At 57.0% G+C, this 18,192-nt stretch overlaps 2 protein-coding genes across 20 annotated transcripts; both read left to right on the top strand.

The window, feature by feature from the left end:
- The first annotated feature begins 483 nt into the window (after positions 1-483).
- RRAD (RRAD, Ras related glycolysis inhibitor and calcium channel regulator) lies at positions 484-4,426 on the top strand. The gene is made up of 5 exons (XM_005592186.4): positions 484-610; positions 825-1,209; positions 2,207-2,280; positions 2,406-2,610; positions 3,764-4,426. The coding sequence occupies exons 2-5, from the start codon at positions 840-842 to the stop codon at positions 4,039-4,041; spliced, it is 927 nt and encodes a 308-aa protein (XP_005592243.1). The 5' UTR covers positions 484-610; positions 825-839; the 3' UTR covers positions 4,042-4,426.
- Positions 4,427-6,991: 2,565 nt separating this feature from the next.
- Positions 6,992-17,823, top strand: CDH16 (cadherin 16). 19 transcript variants are annotated; one of them, XM_074027257.1, is made up of 18 exons: positions 6,992-7,070; positions 7,796-7,853; positions 8,149-8,232; positions 9,466-9,621; positions 9,692-9,830; positions 10,536-10,694; positions 11,504-11,690; positions 12,294-12,416; positions 12,626-12,776; positions 13,011-13,238; positions 13,342-13,418; positions 13,496-13,684; positions 13,786-14,027; positions 14,614-14,747; positions 15,426-15,668; positions 15,835-15,942; positions 16,565-16,681; positions 17,462-17,823. In XM_074027257.1, the coding sequence occupies exons 7-18, from the start codon at positions 11,556-11,558 to the stop codon at positions 17,557-17,559; spliced, it is 1,845 nt and encodes a 614-aa protein (XP_073883358.1). In that variant the 5' UTR covers positions 6,992-7,070; positions 7,796-7,853; positions 8,149-8,232; positions 9,466-9,621; positions 9,692-9,830; positions 10,536-10,694; positions 11,504-11,555; the 3' UTR covers positions 17,560-17,823. The 19 variants fall into 19 exon arrangements, 17 of the variants coding, with proteins under 17 accessions (XP_073883358.1, XP_005592238.2, XP_073883359.1 ...); XM_005592181.4 differs by having other exon boundaries at positions 11,494-11,690; XM_074027258.1 differs by having other exon boundaries at positions 9,346-9,621.
- The last annotated feature ends 369 nt before the right edge of the window (positions 17,824-18,192 follow it).

Raw genomic sequence — 18,192 nt, 5'->3', positions numbered from 1 at the left:
AGCTCAGACCTGAACCTCTGGGGAGTGGGTGTCATGGGCAGAGAAGAGGGATCTCTGTCCAGCCTGTAACTCGTTTACTTGCTAAGAGGAAGACCGGCGACTTGGGGAGAGGGAAGGGAGAATTCACTCTCACGGGGCCAGACCGAATTCTTCCCCTGAGGGCAGTTGCTGCTCTTGGCTGGTTGAGTTTACCCTGCTGCCTGCCTCCGCATCACGTACTCCCCCGGCAGCCTCGCGCTCTCTCTCCTCACACACACACTCAGCCCCGGACCTTGCCTACCAGTCAGCCGCTCTATTCCCAGACAGCTACTGCTCCTCCCCTGGCGGGTAGGGCGGGGTGTCGGGTGTGCGAGGTCTGAGGAGGAGGGTGGGGGATTCCCCTGGTGGGGGTGGACAGACACGTCAGCCCCCGCAGCAGCGTGAACCGGGGGCGGGAGCGGGGGCGGGTGGAGGCTTAAATAGGCGACTCTGGAGCCAGAGCCCAGTGCGGGCTGAGAAGGCGGTGGCTGCAGCAGCAGCGGCGGCGGAGACCCAAGAGTCCAAGTCCAGACTACGAGTGGGTTGCATCCTAACCCGGATCCTAGTCCTGAGCGTGTCTGTGTGCGAGTGGGTGAGTGTCTTGGCGGAGCGGGGTCGGGGCGGCTGCAGATAGATGCGCCAGGTCCGGAGGGGTCCCCGGTGAGGGCGCCGCGACCTCGGGGCTGGGGGAGGGCTGCGGCGGGACCTCCGCCCGAGCATCCCGCCTGACTCCAGGTTGGGCAGGTGCGCCCCGGGTCCCGCCTCCCTCACGGCTTACACGGTCACCCGGGTTCCTGCTCCCCTAGACGGCCCCGGACACGATGACCCTGAACGGCGGCGACAGCGGAGCGGGCGGCAGCCGCGGCGGGGGCCGGGAGCGCGAGCGCCGTCGGGGCAGCACGCCCTGGGGCCCAGCGCCGCCGCTGCACCGCCGCAGCATGCCGGTGGACGAGCGCGACCTGCAGGCGGCGCTGGCCCCCGGGTCCCTGGCGGCGGCTGCGGCCGGGACGGGGACTCAGGGTCCCAGGCTGGACTGGCCCGAGGACTCTGAGGACTCACTCAGCTCGGGGGGCAGCGACTCTGACGAGAGCGTTTACAAGGTGCTGCTGCTGGGGGCGCCCGGCGTGGGCAAGAGCGCCCTGGCGCGCATCTTCGGCGGTGTGGAGGATGGTCCCGAAGCAGAGGCAGCAGGTGAGCGGATCGAGCTGTTCGCGAGAGGGGAGATCCCGGGGCTAGGACTGAGGGCTGAGACCAGGACTCAAAGCCGCAAATACCATGGAAGAATTTATTATTATTATTATTATTATTATTATTATTATTATTATTATTTTGAGACGGAGTTTCGCTCTTTCGCCCAGGCTGGAGTGCAGTGGCCCGATCTAGGCTCACTGCAACCTCTGCCTTCGGGTTTCAAGGGATTCTCCTGCCTCAGCCTCCAGAGTAGCTGGGATTACAGGCGCCCACCACCACCCCCGGCTAATTTTTGTGTTTTTAGTAGAGTTGGGGTTTCACCATGTTGGCCAGGCTGGTCTCGAACTTCTGACCTCGTGATCCACCCGCCTTGGCTTCCCAAGGTGCTGGGATTACAGGCGTGAGCCACCGCGCCTGGCCAATACTGTGGAATTCTATTCGTGTTTTCAGAATCACGCTTCTACCTACTCATTTCATAAATGGGGAAAGGAAAGGAGAAGGGACACCCCCTGGCCTTTGGTAGGGAAGAAATGCCCAGAGTAGAAGGCCAGGGCATAGATATGGCTGCTCTGTGGGATGGGACCGGACATCCCTCCCTGCCTATCAGGGACAGGTCAGAGTTTCGAACCAGAGGGATTTCTAAGAGAGGAGCCCTAGGTGGCCAAGGTCCCTAGGGAGCAGGACAGTCACTATTCTAACTCAGGCCACTGGGTCAGAGCCACCTTGGGACCCAGGCAGCAGGAGGACAGGGGGCATTGGAGCAGCCACCTGGGACATTGCTAGCTTGGGGGGCATGTGGGTAGAGGTCAGGCACACCATGCCCTCCAGCCCCCACTTCCCTGCCTGGCACTGCTGTTGCCACATACCAGCATCTGCAAGTGGAGTGGAGGATGAGGAGGGCTCTGGGGAGGAGCTGGAGGGTGTGGCCATAACAGGAAACCTGGCAGCAGGGGCTTTGACAGTCAGCTGGTAACCTGTTTACTGGTCTCCTGCCTAGGGCACACCTATGATCGCTCCATTGTGGTGGACGGAGAAGAGGCATCACTCATGGTCTACGACATTTGGGAGCAGGTAGGGTACAGGCTGAGACCCAGGGCAGGGGAGGGAGGAGTGAGTTGGGGTAGGGGTCTGGGAGTGCCAGGCTTGTGTCAGGGTCATGAGGACTGTTGGGCAGACTGTGTGTGTGTGTTCCCCAGGACGGGGGCCGCTGGTTGCCCGGACACTGCATGGCCATGGGGGATGCCTATGTCATCGTGTACTCAGTGACGGACAAGGGCAGCTTCGAGAAGGCCTCAGAACTGCGGGTCCAGCTGCGTCGTGCACGGCAAACAGATGATGTGCCCATCATCCTTGTGGGCAACAAGAGCGACCTGGTGCGCTCTCGTGAGGTCTCAGTGGATGGTGAGTAGGCGGCAGGTTGCAGGGGGAGGGAGTGCCCAGCTGGGCCCTGATATAGGCAGTCTTGGCTCAGCTTGAGTCCCTGGGGATAATCAGAGGCTAAAAATGTTCAGAAAGAAAACTGGCGGGGAGGGAAATGGGAGAGAGCCGGTGCCTGCTCACAGGGCTCCAGAAGGCCCCAGAGGGGTGGGGAAAGAACCAAATCTGATAGGGGAGCTGGGGGACCGCAGGGCCCTCCTCTCCTGCCCCTCTTGGTCCTGACCTGGCTGGTTTCGGGGTAAGTGGGTGGAAGAGAGTGTAGGGGAACAGGCCAGGAGGTCAGAGTCCTAGGTCTCGGCCATTCTTACAGTAGACTTGGCCCTGGGGAAGACCCGTCCCACTTGGCCTCAGCATCCTTTCCTATGGGTCCTGGTACTGAGCCCCTCAGAGGAACCCAGCAGTGACTTGGTGACCTTGCCCATGCAACCCGAATCCACTGCATCGTTTGTCATGATATAACCTCTAATTAAAAACTACTAAGTTGTGCCAGGCGCAGTGGCTCACGCCTGTAATCCCAGCACTTTGGGAGGCCGAGGCGGGCGGATCATGAGGTCAGGAGATCAAGACCCATCCTGGCTAGCACAGTGAAACCCGGTCTCTACTAAAAATACCAAAAATTAGCCAGGCATGGTGGCGGGCGCCTGTAGTCCCAGCTACTTGGGAGGCTGAGGCAGGAGAATGGCGTGAACCCAGGAGGCGGCGCTTGCAGTGAGCTGAGATTGTGCCAGTGCACTCCGGCCTGGGACACAGCAAGACTGTCTCAGAAAAAAAAAAACACAAAAAACAAAACAAAACAAAAAACTAAGTTGTCCAACATACTTCTCATTTTCCTGTGTTTACTACTGTTGTACTTTAAGTATCAGGCTTCAAATTATTTCAATAAATGGATCTCCTTTTGAGGGCCACTGTTTTGGGGGCTCCTTAAATGAAGGCACTCTGCCTACTGGGTGACGCAGCAGGGACCAGTACCCTCAGTACAGGAGCTGGGGTCTCTGTGTTTTGGGGGAGGACCCTGCAAATTCTCGAGTGGCAGTTTCCATGGGTGGCCAGGGTTGGAGGGGACTCCTCACTCACCCACCCTTTATTTACTGATGCCTGCCTGTCCCCACCCACACAGAGGGCCGGGCCTGCGCGGTGGTCTTTGACTGCAAGTTCATTGAGACATCAGCGGCATTGCACCACAATGTCCAGGCGCTGTTTGAAGGTGTCGTGCGCCAAATACGCCTGCGCAGGGACAGCAAAGAGGCCAACGCGCGACGGCAAGCAGGTACCCGGAGGCGAGAGAGCCTTGGCAAAAAGGCGAAGCGCTTCCTGGGCCGCATCGTAGCTCGTAACAGCCGGAAGATGGCCTTTCGCGCCAAGTCCAAGTCCTGCCACGACCTCTCGGTTCTCTAGGTCCCACCCGCTCTCAGTATGGTGGGAGACGGATGGACGGGTTGGTGGGCTGGCCCAGCCAACTGCCCCAGGAGCCTCAGGGCTGGCTCAGACTCTGGGTCCCTTGGAGCTGCCAGCCGGGTACCCCCAACCTCATGGTCGTGGACAGACAGACAGTGTTGCCCAGTGAGGCCAGGGGCCAGTGAGGGCTGGGCCCACAGAGATGCATGCGCAGGCTGATCTGCGTCCCAAGCAGCCGGAGCGCAGCCGCGGGGCAGGCCTGTGTGCCGGGAGAGGACTCTGACTTTTTTCACAACCCGGGTGTGCCTGCCCTGGAGGGAGGCTGTTCAGTGCTGTGGCTATTTGTTTACATGCAGATTTTTGTAATAAAGACTATTTCCTGATATGTCATGGCTGTTGACTGTCTTTCCTCCTATCTGGGCGCTTCAGGAGCTGGAAGGATTTCTGAAGTTGAGGGATGGGGGCTCACTGCCCCACCCTAGTGTGTGGCCATGATGTGTTAATGTGGGGGTCCGGATATAGCCAGCTGGAATGGGCATCGGGTCTGGCTGGGGGTTCAAGGAGCAGGAGACACAAACCCCTCCCAGTCCCTGTTATCCAGACTCTTCTCTTTCTGCATGGGGCCTGGCATTGCCCAACTGATTGAGGGTTCAATCACTCACTGTCCATAAAGGGAAACTGAGGCTGCTCAAGGGAGCACATTCTGCCCTGGGTCTCACAACCAGGCAGGAACCCTGAGTCTCACAACCAGGCAGGAACCCTGGGTCTGGCTCCACAGCTGGTATTTCTGCCCTGTTCCCTCTTGAAGGACCGGAATCAGCTGAGGTTGGGGATAGAGAATGCCGAGGGATGGTTTGTGAAGGCACACACAGGCACACTCAGCTCCACATGGCTCCTCCACCTCTTCGCTGGGGTTGAGCTACTGAGGAGGCCCTCACTGTTCTCTCCACCATGAGTATTCAGGCAAAAACATTTCATGCTCAGCATTGGCTAATTCAGTTTCGGTGGGAGCAGCTGCCTGGAGCCTGCCCTGCCTGGAATGAGAGGTCTTGCATTTGTATAGGAAGGTGTACTCGTGCTTGTGGTTGGGGATGCACCTGTCTCCCTGCCCACCCATGCCTGTGGCCCCCTCACGCTTGGCACAAGTGCTGCTAAGAGTTTTTATCTGCATGGTCTCAGGAAAAATCGTCCCCATTTGGTGCTGGGTGGGAAGTGGCTGAGTGGGGACTGGTATACAGGTCTGCCCATCTCCAAAGCCTGGAGGCAGCCTGGGGCGAGGTGGGGGGCAGTTTCTAAGAAGGTTCTGGGCCAGGGTCCATACGTTCCTTCCTTAGTTCAATTTATTCATTCCACAGACTCCAGGGAGCCCTGGCAACCTGGTTAGAATCCTGACTGCAGCTTGTTGAATTGCAGGAGGCGGCTTGAGGGCTGCCCCTCCATGTACCAGGGAGTGCTGAGAGTCACCCACGTGCTCCCCAGGGCAGAGGTAACTTCTCAGAGCTGTTGCTGCTCTGCCCCTCCTCCCAACATACTTCAAGGAATACAGAAGGCATGGTATTTTCAGAGCAAGTGAGGGTCCTCAGGCCTTCCTGGCTCTATCACTTATTGACTGTGTGACCGTAGGCAAACCACTCAGCTTCTCTGTGCCCCAGCGTGTGACATGGGTGCAATGCCCCTTCAGAACACAGTATGTGGCATAATGAAGGTATGTGCTCAGAGCAGTGCTGGGCACATAGCAGGAGCTTAACACGTTTGAAACCCCCTTCAACCTCTCCACAATGCACTGCTCCTGGTTGGGTGCCAGAGTGACCCTGAAGCAGGCACTCAGCTTGTGACAAGGCTGGGGGCAGCTGGGGGTAGCTTCTGACCTGAGAGAGACTAATCAGGTACACAGTGGGAAGGACTTCACGGGGACCATGGGAGGCTTCGCGGGGACCAAGGCTGGGGAGGGAATGGAGACCAGGATCTTCCCACCCTCTCCCCTCATTCCAGACTCCCAGGCCTCAGAAGTGTCTCCTGGCTCTGCTTGGCTGCACTCATTGCGGGGAGAGCCCGTGTTCAGCCCTGTAACTCCCTCAAGGTCACCTGAGCCGGTTTAATCTTCTTAGAGGCACAAGACCGCCCATTGTCTCAGCCCTGTCACTGTTTAGTGGCCAGTGTAAGGACTTGGGGAGCTCACAGGCTGCTGCACTCCCCCACCACAGGTCCCCCTGGGGGGTGGTCTGGAGCCCCAATACCCAGTTCCACTCATGCACTGCTCATCCATCCTTTGCCACCTCCAGCTCCTTGTCTTAGTTCCACAAGCCATGGGGAGTTGCCAGGGCAGAACGAGAGCCAGGTCATTTCTGAGTCCCTGAGTTCTGCTCTCAAGGGGCTCCCAGTCTAATGGAAGACGCAGACAATGACAATCGGGTGTCCTCTGTGTATTAATAGAGATAGCACATGGCATGGCGTGAGGGGGTGGGGCGTTCCCAGAGGAGACTCCTGAACCAGCCTGGGAACACAGGGGAAGTTTCCTGGAAAAAGGAGTATTTGAGCTGAATACTGAAGCATGAGCAGGTGCTTACCACACAGATGAACGAGTGGGAAGGGTGTTCCAGGCACAAGGAACAGAGTGTGCAAGGGTGTGGCTGCAGACGCTGGAGCCTGGGAGATAAGTGAGACCAAGTCTGGAGCCACAGAAAAAGTAGTGTCCAGACCCAGAGGGCCAAGGAATACCCCCTGGGCTGTGTTGGGGTCGAGGGAGTGCCAGGCCAACCATCTCCCCACCTCCCGGGGCTGGCAGTCACGGATGCTGAGCAGCTCCTAACTTTCCAAAGTCAATGAGTAACTTGGGGGGCTGGGCGGGGCCAGGCCTGCTGCTATGGGCCCAGTGGCCTTTTCCATTCCTGAGCAAGCGTGGCTGAACCCTCCTACCTGCTCAAGTGCCCTGCCTTGCCCCACCCAGCCCAGCCTGGCCAGAGCTCCCTGGAGAAGAAGCCCTTTTGCTTAGCAGCTGGACCAAGGGAGCCAGTCTTGGGCATTGGAGGGTGAGGGGCTGGGAGTGGAGGGGAGGGCATGGCTGAGGCTGGGGTTGGTGGCGGGAAAAGGAGAAACACTGCCCTGTCCTCGCCGTCTGAGAAAGAATTCCCAGGGCCTCATCTTAGAGAGGTTGTTGATTTGTTGCTGCTCTGTCTGCCCAGCTCCATGACAAGGGCTGGAAAATGATGAGACAAGAGCCAGACTCCTGCTCCGGGGGCTCTCCTTGTCTAGAAGGTGGCAGTGGGAGGCAGGACAGTCCAGGAGGCCCTGAGCTAGGAGGAATCTTCCTGTGGTCAAGTCCTCTGTGACCTTGGCCAGACCCCAGCCTTCAGGCCTTGCCAGCAACAAGAGGTGACTTCAGGAAGTGACGCTCCAAGTCTTCAGGAACTTTCCAGCTTCAAACTTTTGTGATTTGGGGGGTTGCTAGAAAATTACCACTTTGGGATCTGCAAGTTGGGGAGGCTATGGTGAGAAGGAGCTGAAGGTCTAGAGGTGAAATTCCGATAGAGTGCTTGAGGGGCCAAGAGCCCAGACGCAGGGTGGCTGGGCCTGGGGGCCTTGGTGGGCCTGGCTGAGGAGCAGGGCACTACCCTGCAGCAGATGGGGAACCTCAGCTCCTTTGCAGGGGAGGAAGAGGAGGCTAGCCTGCAGTGCGATCCCACTAGTTGTGTGTGTGGGATGGAAAGCCCCTCCCCACCCACCTGGGCTGGCTCCTCACTGCTATGTCCCTCAGGCCCGTCCTGACCATGGTCCCTGCCTGGCTGTGGCTGCTTTGCATCTCTGTCCCCCAGGTGAGCTGGGCACTGCCCCCACTCCTTCAGGTCTTGGCCTTGGGGGTTGACACCCTTGCCCCTAACTCCACCTGGACGAATTGCACTGACTGTGAGAACGGTGCAAAGCATGGGAGGGGTCAGAGCTGGGACTACAGAGCTATCGTGGGATGAGGAGGTCAAAGGCCAGAGCACGGGTGGATGGACTAAGGTACGGCCAGGCCCTGAGAAGGGGCAGAAATTCCCCTCTTCTGTTGGGTCCCAGTGCCCAGGCAGGAAGATAGAGCCTGGTGACAAGGTGAGAATCCTCCCACAGGCTCTCCCGGAGGCCCAGCCTGCAGAGCTGTCTGTGGAAATTCCAGAAAACTATGGTGGGAATTTCCCTTTATACCTGACCAAGGTGAGCCAGAGAGCTGGGGGGGTGGGAGGGTGGGGGGGATCCCTCCCCACAAAGTCCTGCTTCTCCTTCCTCTGGCACCCTTCCTCTTGCTGTTTCTCTTTGAAACCTTGCTTTCCAGAGAGTTATACATGTTATACAGGTTATCCATGTTATACAGGTTGAGTGTCCCCTATCTGAAATGCTTGAGACCAGAAGTGTTTCAGATTCTGGATTTTTTTTCAGATTTTAGAGTATTTGCATATACATCATGAGATATCTTGGGGAATGCAACCCAAATCTAGACACGAAATTCATTTGTGTTTCATATACACCTTATACACATAGCCTGAAGGTAACGTTATACATTTTTTTTTCTTTTGAGACGAAGTTTCGCTCTTGGCCCCCTGGGCTGGAGTGCAGTAGTGCGATCTCAGCTCACTGCAACTTCCACCTCCTGGGTACAAGAGATTCTCCTGCCTCACCCTCCTGAGTAGCTGGGATTACAGGCATGCACCACCACACCCAACTAATTTTTTTTTTTTTTTTTTTGTATTTTTAGTAGAGACAGGGTTTTGCCATGTTGGCCAGGCTGGTCTTGAACACCTGACCTCAGGTGATCTGCCCGTCTTGGCCTCCCGAAGTGCTGGGATTACGACTTTGGGATTTGCGAGCTGGGGAGGCTATGGCGAGAAGGAGCTGAAGGTATAGAGGTGAAATTCCAATAGAGTCCTTGAGGGGCCAAGAGCCCAGTGTGCGTCACTGCTCCTGGGTGAATATTTTTAATGATTTTGTGCATGAAACAAAGTTCTGACTATGTGTTGACTGTGACCTGTCACATGAGGTCAGATGCGGCATTCTCCACTTGTCACATCATGTTGATGCTCAAAAAGTGTCAGATTTTGGAGTATTTCAGATTTCAGATTTTCAGGTTAGAGATGTTCAACCTGCAGTGGGAATGACTAACAGATTTTAATCCTAGCGGAGAGTACAGCTTTAGGTTAAAGAATGAAATCTTGGTGATGAGGTTTCAAGCTTCAGAAAGAAGGGCAGGGAGTTTTGGGGAGCACCAGGTCCAGGGAAAAGAGTTCTGTCTCTGAGTCTCAGTCCTGATGCTTACTGACTGTGTGACCTCAGACAGGAGCCAGATGTCTCTGAGACTCAGTTTCCCCACATGCAAAATGAGGCCATCAGGTGGAAGGGGGTCATCTCCCAGGCCTGGCCACTGCTGCCTTCACTTCTGTTCACCCCCATCAGCTGCTGCTGCCCCGTGAGGGGGCTGAAGGCCAGATCATGCTGTCAGGGGACTCAGGCAAGGCAGCTCAGGGCCCATTTGCTATGGATCCAGATTCTGGCTTCCTGCTGGTGACCAGGGCCCTGGACCGAGAGGAGCAGGCAGAGTACCAGCTACAGGTATGGCTGGGCCAGGTGTGGGGGAGCGCAGGCAAGGCAGGGCCAGACGCTGATTCCCCTTTCCTGCCAGGTCACCCTGGAGACACAGGATAGACGTGTTTTGTGGGGTCCACAGCCTGTGCTTGTGCGTGTGAAAGACGAGAATGACCAGGTGCCCCATTTCTCTCAAGCCATCTACAGAGCTCAGCTGAGCCGGGGCACCAGGCCTGGTGAGTGACCAGGTCAGACAATTTACAGTAAGGTCAGGTGGGCCTTTATGGAACGGCGGAGAGCAAAGAGATGGCCAGACAGTTGGCATAGGACAGGTCAGCCATTTCTGTCCCATTTCTTTTCTTGCTTTGCTTTGCTTTTTTGTTTTGTTTTGTTTTGTTTTTTTGTTTTTGTTTTTGTTTTTCTGAGATAGAGTCTCACTCTGTCGCCCCCCAGGCTGGAGTGCAATGGCGTGATCTTGGCTCGTTGCAACCTCTCCCTCCTAGGTTTAAGCAATTCTCCTGCCTCAGCCTCCCAAGTAGCTGGGATTACAGGTGCCTGCCACCAAACCTGGTTAATTTTTTGTATTTTTAGTAGAGCCGGGGTTTTGCCTTTTCGGCCAGGTTGGTCTCGAACTCCTGGCCTCAGGTGATCCGCCCACCTCGATCTCCCAAAGTGCTGGGATTACAGGCATGAGCCACTGAGCCTGGCCCATCCTGTATCATTTCTGTCCCATCTTGTACCTCCCTACTCCACTGAGGGTACCATCCACTCTTGGCCTCAGTTTGCTCATCTGGGAAGTAGGACGAAAAGCCGTGACTCATCTCCAGAGTCCTGATGTGATGATGGATAGGGAAGAAAGGACAGAGGAGAAATAGGAGAGGCATGGGAGACTCTCCCCACCCTCTCTATCCCTTACAGTTTACCCTCCCACCATGAACCAGGCATCCCCTTCCTCTTCCTTGAGGCTTCAGACCAGGATGAGCCAGGCACAGCCAACTCGGATCTTCGATTCCGCATCCTGAGCCAGGCTCCAGCCCAGCCTTTCCCAGACATGTTCCAGCTGGAGCCTCGGCAGGGGGCTCTGGCCCTCAGCCCCAAGGGTGAGCCTGAGCAGGGTGTGCTGGGGAGGGAGGGTCAGTGAAAGCTGGAGAAGGTGGTATCTGAACCATAAGACAAGCATGGGTGGGAACTTGAGAGGTAAAAAAGGAGGGACGGGCACTCTAGGTGGAGACAGCAACAAGGCAGGGGGCTGTGGAGGCAGGGCCAGGCATGTAGAGTTAGGAAATGGTGTGAATGGAGGGCCTCAACTCCACGCTCCATGGAGACCTGGGCCTAAGGAACAAGGATAGGAACAGTCTAAGGGGTTACAGCCTAAGATGTTGCTGGGCGACCTTGTGACTGATGGCAGAAGAGACCTGGACCTAGAAGTTCAAACCAGAGGCATGAACTAGGGATGGAAAGAAAAGTGAATCAGACACCATCATAGCCAGCCATGCATTCACCCACCTACCACCCAACCACCTACACAGTCCATCCAATCACCCATCACTACACTCTTCCATTCTCACACTCAAACTCCCATCCACCTACCAAGTCAACCACCCATTCATCCAAGCAGCCCATCATCTACCGTCTACCTACCTCCTCATCCTGGTCATCCACCTACTCCTCTAGTCTATCATGCATTCATTGTGTGGAGAGATACGGAGGTGGCTTTGCAAACTGTCATGTCCTGGTTGGAGGCTCACAATAGTGCTTAAAGTTCCTCTCTTCCCTTGGCCAAGAGAGTGTCCCAGTCACCGGCCGTATGCTTGGTTTTGTGTCTGGTATCTGCTGAGAATGATGCCCTGGCCCCTGCTCCCCAGCTGCCTGCTCAGTTGACCATCCTCCCTGTTCTAGGGAGCACCAGCCTTGATCACGCCCTGGAGAAGACCTACCAGCTGTTGGTACAGGTCAAGGACATGGGCGACCAGGCCTCAGGCCACCAGGCCATTGCCACTGTGGAAGTCTCCATCATAGAGAGCACCTGGGTGCCCCTAGAGCCTATCCACCTGGCAGAGAATCTCAAAGTCCTATACCCGCACCACATTGCCCAGGTGAGTAAGTGGCTGTCAGTGGCTGAAGCAGCCCCATGGATGGTGCAGCTGGGCCCAAGACTCATGGATATTTGGGGGCTGGGTCTGGAACTCACATGACCCCTGCTCCTCCCTCCACTCCTCCCATCACTTCCTGCTATGGACTGGGGTGTTCAAAGCCCCGGGCGCAGGCCCACAGCCCCTCGCCTGCCCTGCCATCCTCTAGCAGGCGTGATTCTGTGCTCTGACCTCTTGAACTTGCCCAAGGCTTCCTCAGGGAGAACAGCTGCTACCTCTTGCTGCCATAGGGATTGTCACCCCGGGCTAGGAATGTCTCAGGCCTCTTCTAGGAATGCCCTGGGGTCAGGCCCAGGCTGAGACGGTAGAAAATAAAGTAACCTGGTCACTCAGGCACGTTGGGCAGGGTCCAGGTTTGGACCAGGGCAAGGCCACTAACAACATGTACCCTGAACAGAAGGATCCCACCTGGACTCCAGGCCCAGGAAGGGCAGCACCTTGCCTGGGTCACACAGTTGCGGCTCAGGCTCCTCACACAGAAATCAGATGGGGCACAAGGGCTGACATGGATTGCTCCTGCCCCTTGGCCCGGGATGTCCCCCCCAGGTACACTGGAGTGGGGTTGATGTGCACTATCGCCTGGAGAGCCATCCCCTGGGACCGTTTGATGTGGATGCAGAGGGAAACCTCTACGTGACCAGAGAGCTGGACACAGAAGCCCAGGCTGAGGTGATATGAACGGGGAGTCAGGGACGCAGGCTGGGGGTGCTTGGTCACTGTCTAGTTGGCTTTTGGGGGTGTCACAACTACAATAGAGGCTGAGGCGGTGGGAAAGAGACCCGAAGAGCTGCAGCTGGCCCACCAGAAGGAAACTCAGAGCCAGGCAAGGCTGGAACTGCCCTTGGTCCTGACCTGAAGCCCCCTACTGCCCACCACAGTACGTGCTCCAGGTGTGGGCTCAGAATTCCCGTGGCGAGGATTATGCAGCCCCTCTGGAGCTGCATGTGCTGGTGATGGATGAGAATGACAACGTGCCTGTCTGCCCTCCACGTGGCCCCGCAGTCAGCATCCCTGAGCTCAGCCCCCCAGGTGAGCTATGGGATGGGAGAGGGGCGAAGTCTCTATGAACCACCCAGTCTTGCTCTTCTCTGGGATAAGGACCCAGCCTCAGGCTCCATGTCAATGTCCCTCCGTAACATACACACACACACACACACACACACACACACAAGCTCAAGTTCAGTTCGGCACAAAATAAGGAGTGGGTGGGGTAAGGCCTCCAGGCTGGGCTGTGGTCCTAGCCAGGCGGGTGCTGTCTTGCAGGTACTGAAGTGACTAGACTGTCAGCAGAGGATGCAGATGCCCCAGGCTCCCCCAATTCCCATATTGTGTATCAGCTCCTGAACCCTGAGTCTGAGGATGGGGTAGAGGGGAGAGCCTTCCAGGTGGACTCCACTTCAGGCAGTGTGACACTGGGGGCACTCCCACTGCAAGCTGGCCAGAACATCCTGCTTTTGGTGCTGGCCATGGACCTGGCAGGCGCAGAGGGTGGTAAGTGCCCTGATTGGTGACCCAGGTCCCCATGACCCCATGAGACCCCATGAGAGCCCTCTGTTCCTACCCTGACCTCACCAACATGTCCTCCCTGCCCTAGGCTTCAGCAGCACGTGTGAGGTCGAAGTCGAAGTCACAGACATCAATGATCACGCCCCTGAGTTCACCACTTCCCAGGTAAGCAGACGCAGGGGAGAAGACCTTGGGAAGGATGCTGGCAGGGGGCTCACTCACCATCCCTCCTCCTTCTCCAGATTGGGCCTATAAGCCTCCCTGAGGATGTGGAGCCCGGGACTCTGGTGGCCATGCTCACAGCCACTGATGCTGACCTCGAGCCCGCCTTCCGCCTCATGGATTTTGCCATTGAGAGGGGAGACATGGACGGGACCTTTGACCTGGATTGGGAGCCAGACTCTGGGCATGTTGGACTCAGACTCTGCAAGGTGAGGGCCGGGGTGGCTGGGAAAGGGGTCCACACACACACGCATGCATGCACGTGTGCCTTGACTAGGCCCCCACAGTGACCTGGGCCTCCTGATTCCAGAACCTCAGCTATGAGGCAGCTCCAAGTCACAAGGTGGTGGTGGTGGTGCGGAGTGTGGCAGAGCTGGTGGGGCCAGGCCCAGGCCCTGGAGCCACGGCCACGGTGACTGTGCTGGTGGAGAGAGTGATGCCACCCCCAAAGTTGGACCAGGAACGCTACGAGGCCAGTGTCCCCATCAGTGCCCCAGCTGGCTCCCTCCTGCTGACCATCCAGCCCTCCGACCCCATCAGCCGATCCCTCAGGTGAGCCAAAATCCCAGCCCCTTACCTGGACTGGATTTCCCCTGCTCCCTGGGGATGACCCCAGGGCCTCAGAGGGGACTCATATTATCTACAGCCTGCAATATTTTTCAAACTATGGCAAATGCCAAGATTGTGACTCCTGGCAGGGATCCGGGCTGGATGGACTGGGTGGGGCACGGAGAGGGGTGTTTTGGACCCCATGAGAGCTCGGATTATGCTTCAGCACCTGGAGGGAGGACCAGGCCCTCCTCCAATGCCCCCCAACAGATTACAGACAGACAAGGTTGTTCCCAGACTCTGATTCCTTCACAGAGTGACCTGGAGTGAGCAAAGTTGAAATGGGCCTCCCAGGCTCTAAGAGTTTCTCCCCTACCCGCATGATCTGTTGTTCATCCCACACCCACTACCACCACCATCACCACAAATCCTGAAGCTGGAGAGACAGACTGGGCATCCCAGGCTTTGCTGTGGCCTCTGAGTCACAGAGAGGATGTGGAATTTAAGCAAATCATATAGCCCTGGGCGATTCTGAACAAAACTCTATATGTAGTCCCAGTACCTCCTCACCCGCTTCCTTGGGTGGCAGGTTCTCCCTAGTCAATGACTCAGAGGGCTGGCTCTGCATTGAGAAGGTCTCCGGGAAGGTGCACACCGCCCAGTCCCTGCAGGGCACCCAGCCTGGGGACACCTACACAGTGCTCGTGGAGGCCCAGGATACAGGTATGGCCAGGAAGTGGTGGGAGCCCCTGGGAGGGGGTACAAACCTCAGGCAGACAGACAGCAGGACTGAGCTTCCTCCCAGAGGCCCTCGCTGGCAACCCCCAGCCCCAAGCAGGAGAGGCAGATATGAAGCTGGGTTCAATGTTCCTCTCTGAGAACGGATCTACTCCTCAGGTGGACAGGTCTGGCGTCTGCTCCCCTCGCTGACCACTCTCCTAGATCGACATGCAAAATCTCCCAACCTTGTCCTTTAGCCCCTGGAGGGCCTCTCAGGGTGTCAGCTTCAGGGACTGGTACAGGGCTGGGGAGGTGGCAGAAGGACCAGGGGCTGCCCCGGGGAAGAAGTGCTGGAGTGAATGGGCCACTGGAGCCGGGGAGGGGGGACTCTGAACACTGCTCAGGACAGAGAGCTGGCCCCTGTGTGGGGAGCCCTGGGAGGCAGGTTTCAGCTCTGAGTTGGGCTGTGATACAGGGCAGACCCAGCAGCAGTGAGCTCTGCTACCGTCAAGGATGTCCACAGTGGCATGGAGATGATGACAGGTGAAGAGAAGCATGGAGGGTGAGTGGCAGAGGAGTCTGTAGGGCGAGACTCATGGGCTGTGGGAGCAGCACAGGGACCTCAGAGCTCACCCCTGCCCCTGCCAACACCTGGCCAGCTCAGCGCTGCCTCTTCTGCAGATGAGCCGAGACTGAGCACCTCTGTGCCCCTGGTGATCCACTTCCTGAAGGCCCCTCCTGCCCCAGCCCTGACTCCCGCCCCTGTGCCCTCCCGATACCTCTGCACGCCCCGCCAGGACCACGGCGTGATCGTGAGTGGACCCAGCAAGGACTCCGATCTGGCCAGTGGACACGGTCCCTACAGCTTTGCCCTTGGCCCCAACCCCACGGTGCAACGGGATTGGCGCCTCCAGACTCTCAATGGTGTGTGGTGGGGAAAGGGAGGGAGGCTGTGGCCAAGGCAGGGAGGGGGTGTCACTTGGAAGTGAGATGCCCTTCTACCATGGGGGTGGGGCTGGGAATAGGGGGAGCAGCCCCCAGAGGGCCTGTCCAGGCTGGTGACCCTGGTCATTGCCTGCTGTCCCAAAAGGTTCCCATGCCTACCTCACCTTGGCCCTGCACTGGGTGGAGCCGCGTGAACACATCATCCCCGTGGTGGTCAGCCACAATGCCCAGATGTGGCAGCTCCTGGTTCGAGGTGAGGGTGGACTTGGGTGCAGCCTGCAGTTCCTGAGGGAACTGCTGGCATGCAGGGGGAGGGAGCTGGGTACAAATGCATATGGGCTGGGCTCCTCATGTGGACAGCACATGCCTGTGCACACTTGCACACCTATGGCTGGGCACACACACCTGTGTGCACACAGGAACAGGCACAGAGGCACATACATTTTTTTTTGAGACAGAGTCTCACTCTGTCACCCAGGCTGTAGTGTAGTGGCACGATCTCAACTCACTACAACATCCACCTCCCAGGTTCAAGCAATTCTCCTGCCTCAGACTCCCGAGTAGCTGGGATTACAGGTGTGCACCATCACGTCCAGCTAATTTTGGTATTTTTAGTAGAGACGGGGTTTCACCATGTTGGCCAGGCTGGTCTTGAACTCCTGGCTTAAGTGATCCACCCATTTCGGCCTCCCAAAGGGCAGGGATTACAGGTGTGAGCCACCACTGTGCCTGGCCAGTGCATATATCTTCACACATACGTGAATACACACATGTGCAAAAACACACACATATCAGCCAGGTGGCTGGGCTGGGGGCTCTGAGCTGCTGGGGAGTCCTCCCCTCCCTACTCTTACTTTCCTCCCCTCTCCCCCCAGTGATCGTGTGTCGCTGCAATGTGGAGGGGCAGTGCATGCGCAAGGTGGGCCGCATGAAGGGCATGCCCACGAAGCTGTCGGCAGTGGGCATCCTTGTAGGCACCCTGGTAGCAATAGGTAATGGAGTTTGGACATTACCTGCGTGGGCGAGGGCGATGGGTGGTTGGAACCACAGCCTCCAAATAAACACTTTTGTCCCCATGGTGCCCCCAGCTCTGAAAAGGAAGCCCCCAACTCTCCTAGTCATTATGTGCCTGCCCCTTTGATCATAGTCATTGTCATTATCGTTGATAATAGCATCTACGGTTACATGATTGCACATTGACTGGGTGGCAGGGACTATTGCCCGGAATCCTCCCAGCAACACTGTGAGGCAGATCCTCGTATCTCCCCATTTCGCAGATGAGGTCACTGAGGTTCAGAGAGGTTAAGTGACTGGTCCAAGGTTACACAGTCAGGTTGTGACACAGCCCAGGTCTTTCTAGCCTAATTGTGTCAGTCTAAGCCACCCCTTCCATCCCCTTTATTTCTTTAGCCCCTCAAATTTTGTCCTTGCTGGTTGTCCTTGCTGGTTCTAGCACACTGCTGTGATGAGCCTTTCTCTTGGAGGTCCATGGAGTTGGGGTCCAACTTACTGGTTCCCCAGTGTCCCCCAGAGAAGGGGACTTTGGAGGCTGAGTATACTGGGACAGCCTCAGAGGGATAGGGGCCAAGCAGGCCGAGCAGTCAAGCTTCTCCAGGCACCAGGACCACAGAGTCATACCCAGCCCAGCCTCGGGATGCTGTCCAGGAAACTCATCTCTTCATTAAGCCAATGCCAATCACAGGAAGTCCCTCGTGAAGAACAAGTCCCACAGCCCCTTCTGAGGCCTGATCCATCCCTCTTGGGTCCCACAGGAATCTTCCTCATCCTCATCTTCACCCACTGGACCCTGTCAAGGAAGAAGGACCTGAATCAACCAGCAGACAGTGTACCACTGAAGGCGACCGTCTGAATGGCCTAGGCAGCTCTAGCTGGGAGCTTGGCCTCTGGCTCCATCCGAGTCCCCCGGGAGAGAGCCCAGCACCCAAGATCCAGCAGGGAACAGGACAGAGTAGAAGGCCCTCCATCTGCCCTGGGGTGGAGGCACCATCACCATCACCAGGCACGTCTCCAGAGCCTGGACACCGACTTTATGGACTGTCCATGGGAGTGCTCCAAATGGCAGGATGTTTGCCCAATAATAAAGCCCCAGAGAGCTGGGCTGGGCCCTACGGGATTGGTGTGTCTGTGTCTCAGTGTCTATGTGTGCATGTGTGTGTGTGAGTGTGCGCATACCTGCTCGTGTGCACACACCTGCTCTTTCATCCCTTCCCCATCTCCTGCCACATAGAAAGGGTCTGGGCTTGAAAGACAAGACTGAGGTCCCCTGCAGGGAAGGACATGAAGACATCATATGGGCTATTGGTGAGAGCTTGGGACCACAGCAAAGTGGGTCATTTTTGTGGGCATCCAGAGCTCACCATTCGCAGATCCTGGATGGGTGAACACTAGGCAGGTGATGGTCAAGGAGGGGTGCCTTTGAGGGTGTCATCTCTGTGTTTTCCTGGATGTCATCTTTGCTATGGGAAGGCAAAACCTTGTGAGT

Source organism: Macaca fascicularis, chromosome 20 (genome assembly GCF_037993035.2).
Source record: "Macaca fascicularis isolate 582-1 chromosome 20, T2T-MFA8v1.1".
Taxonomy (NCBI): Eukaryota; Metazoa; Chordata; class Mammalia; order Primates; family Cercopithecidae; genus Macaca; species Macaca fascicularis.
The sequence above is the reverse complement of the archived record's forward strand: the minus strand, read 5'-3'. Positions and strand labels throughout refer to the sequence as shown.

Coding starts and splice junctions, on each gene's coding strand:
- RRAD (XM_005592186.4), top strand. CDS start 840: ATGACCCTGAACGGCGGCGACAGCGGAGCGGGCGGCAGCCGCGGCGGG. Junction 1,210..2,206: donor TCCCGAAGCAGAGGCAGCAG/GTGAGCGGATCG, acceptor TCTCCTGCCTAG/GGCACACCTATGATCGCTCC. Junction 2,611..3,763: donor TCGTGAGGTCTCAGTGGATG/GTGAGTAGGCGG, acceptor CCACCCACACAG/AGGGCCGGGCCTGCGCGGTG.
- CDH16 (XM_015443255.3), top strand. CDS start 7,809: ATGGTCCCTGCCTGGCTGTGGCTGCTTTGCATCTCTGTCCCCCAG. Junction 7,854..8,097: donor TTTGCATCTCTGTCCCCCAG/GTGAGCTGGGCA, acceptor GTTGGGTCCCAG/TGCCCAGGCAGGAAGATAGA. Junction 13,685..13,785: donor TTGGACTCAGACTCTGCAAG/GTGAGGGCCGGG, acceptor TCCTGATTCCAG/AACCTCAGCTATGAGGCAGC.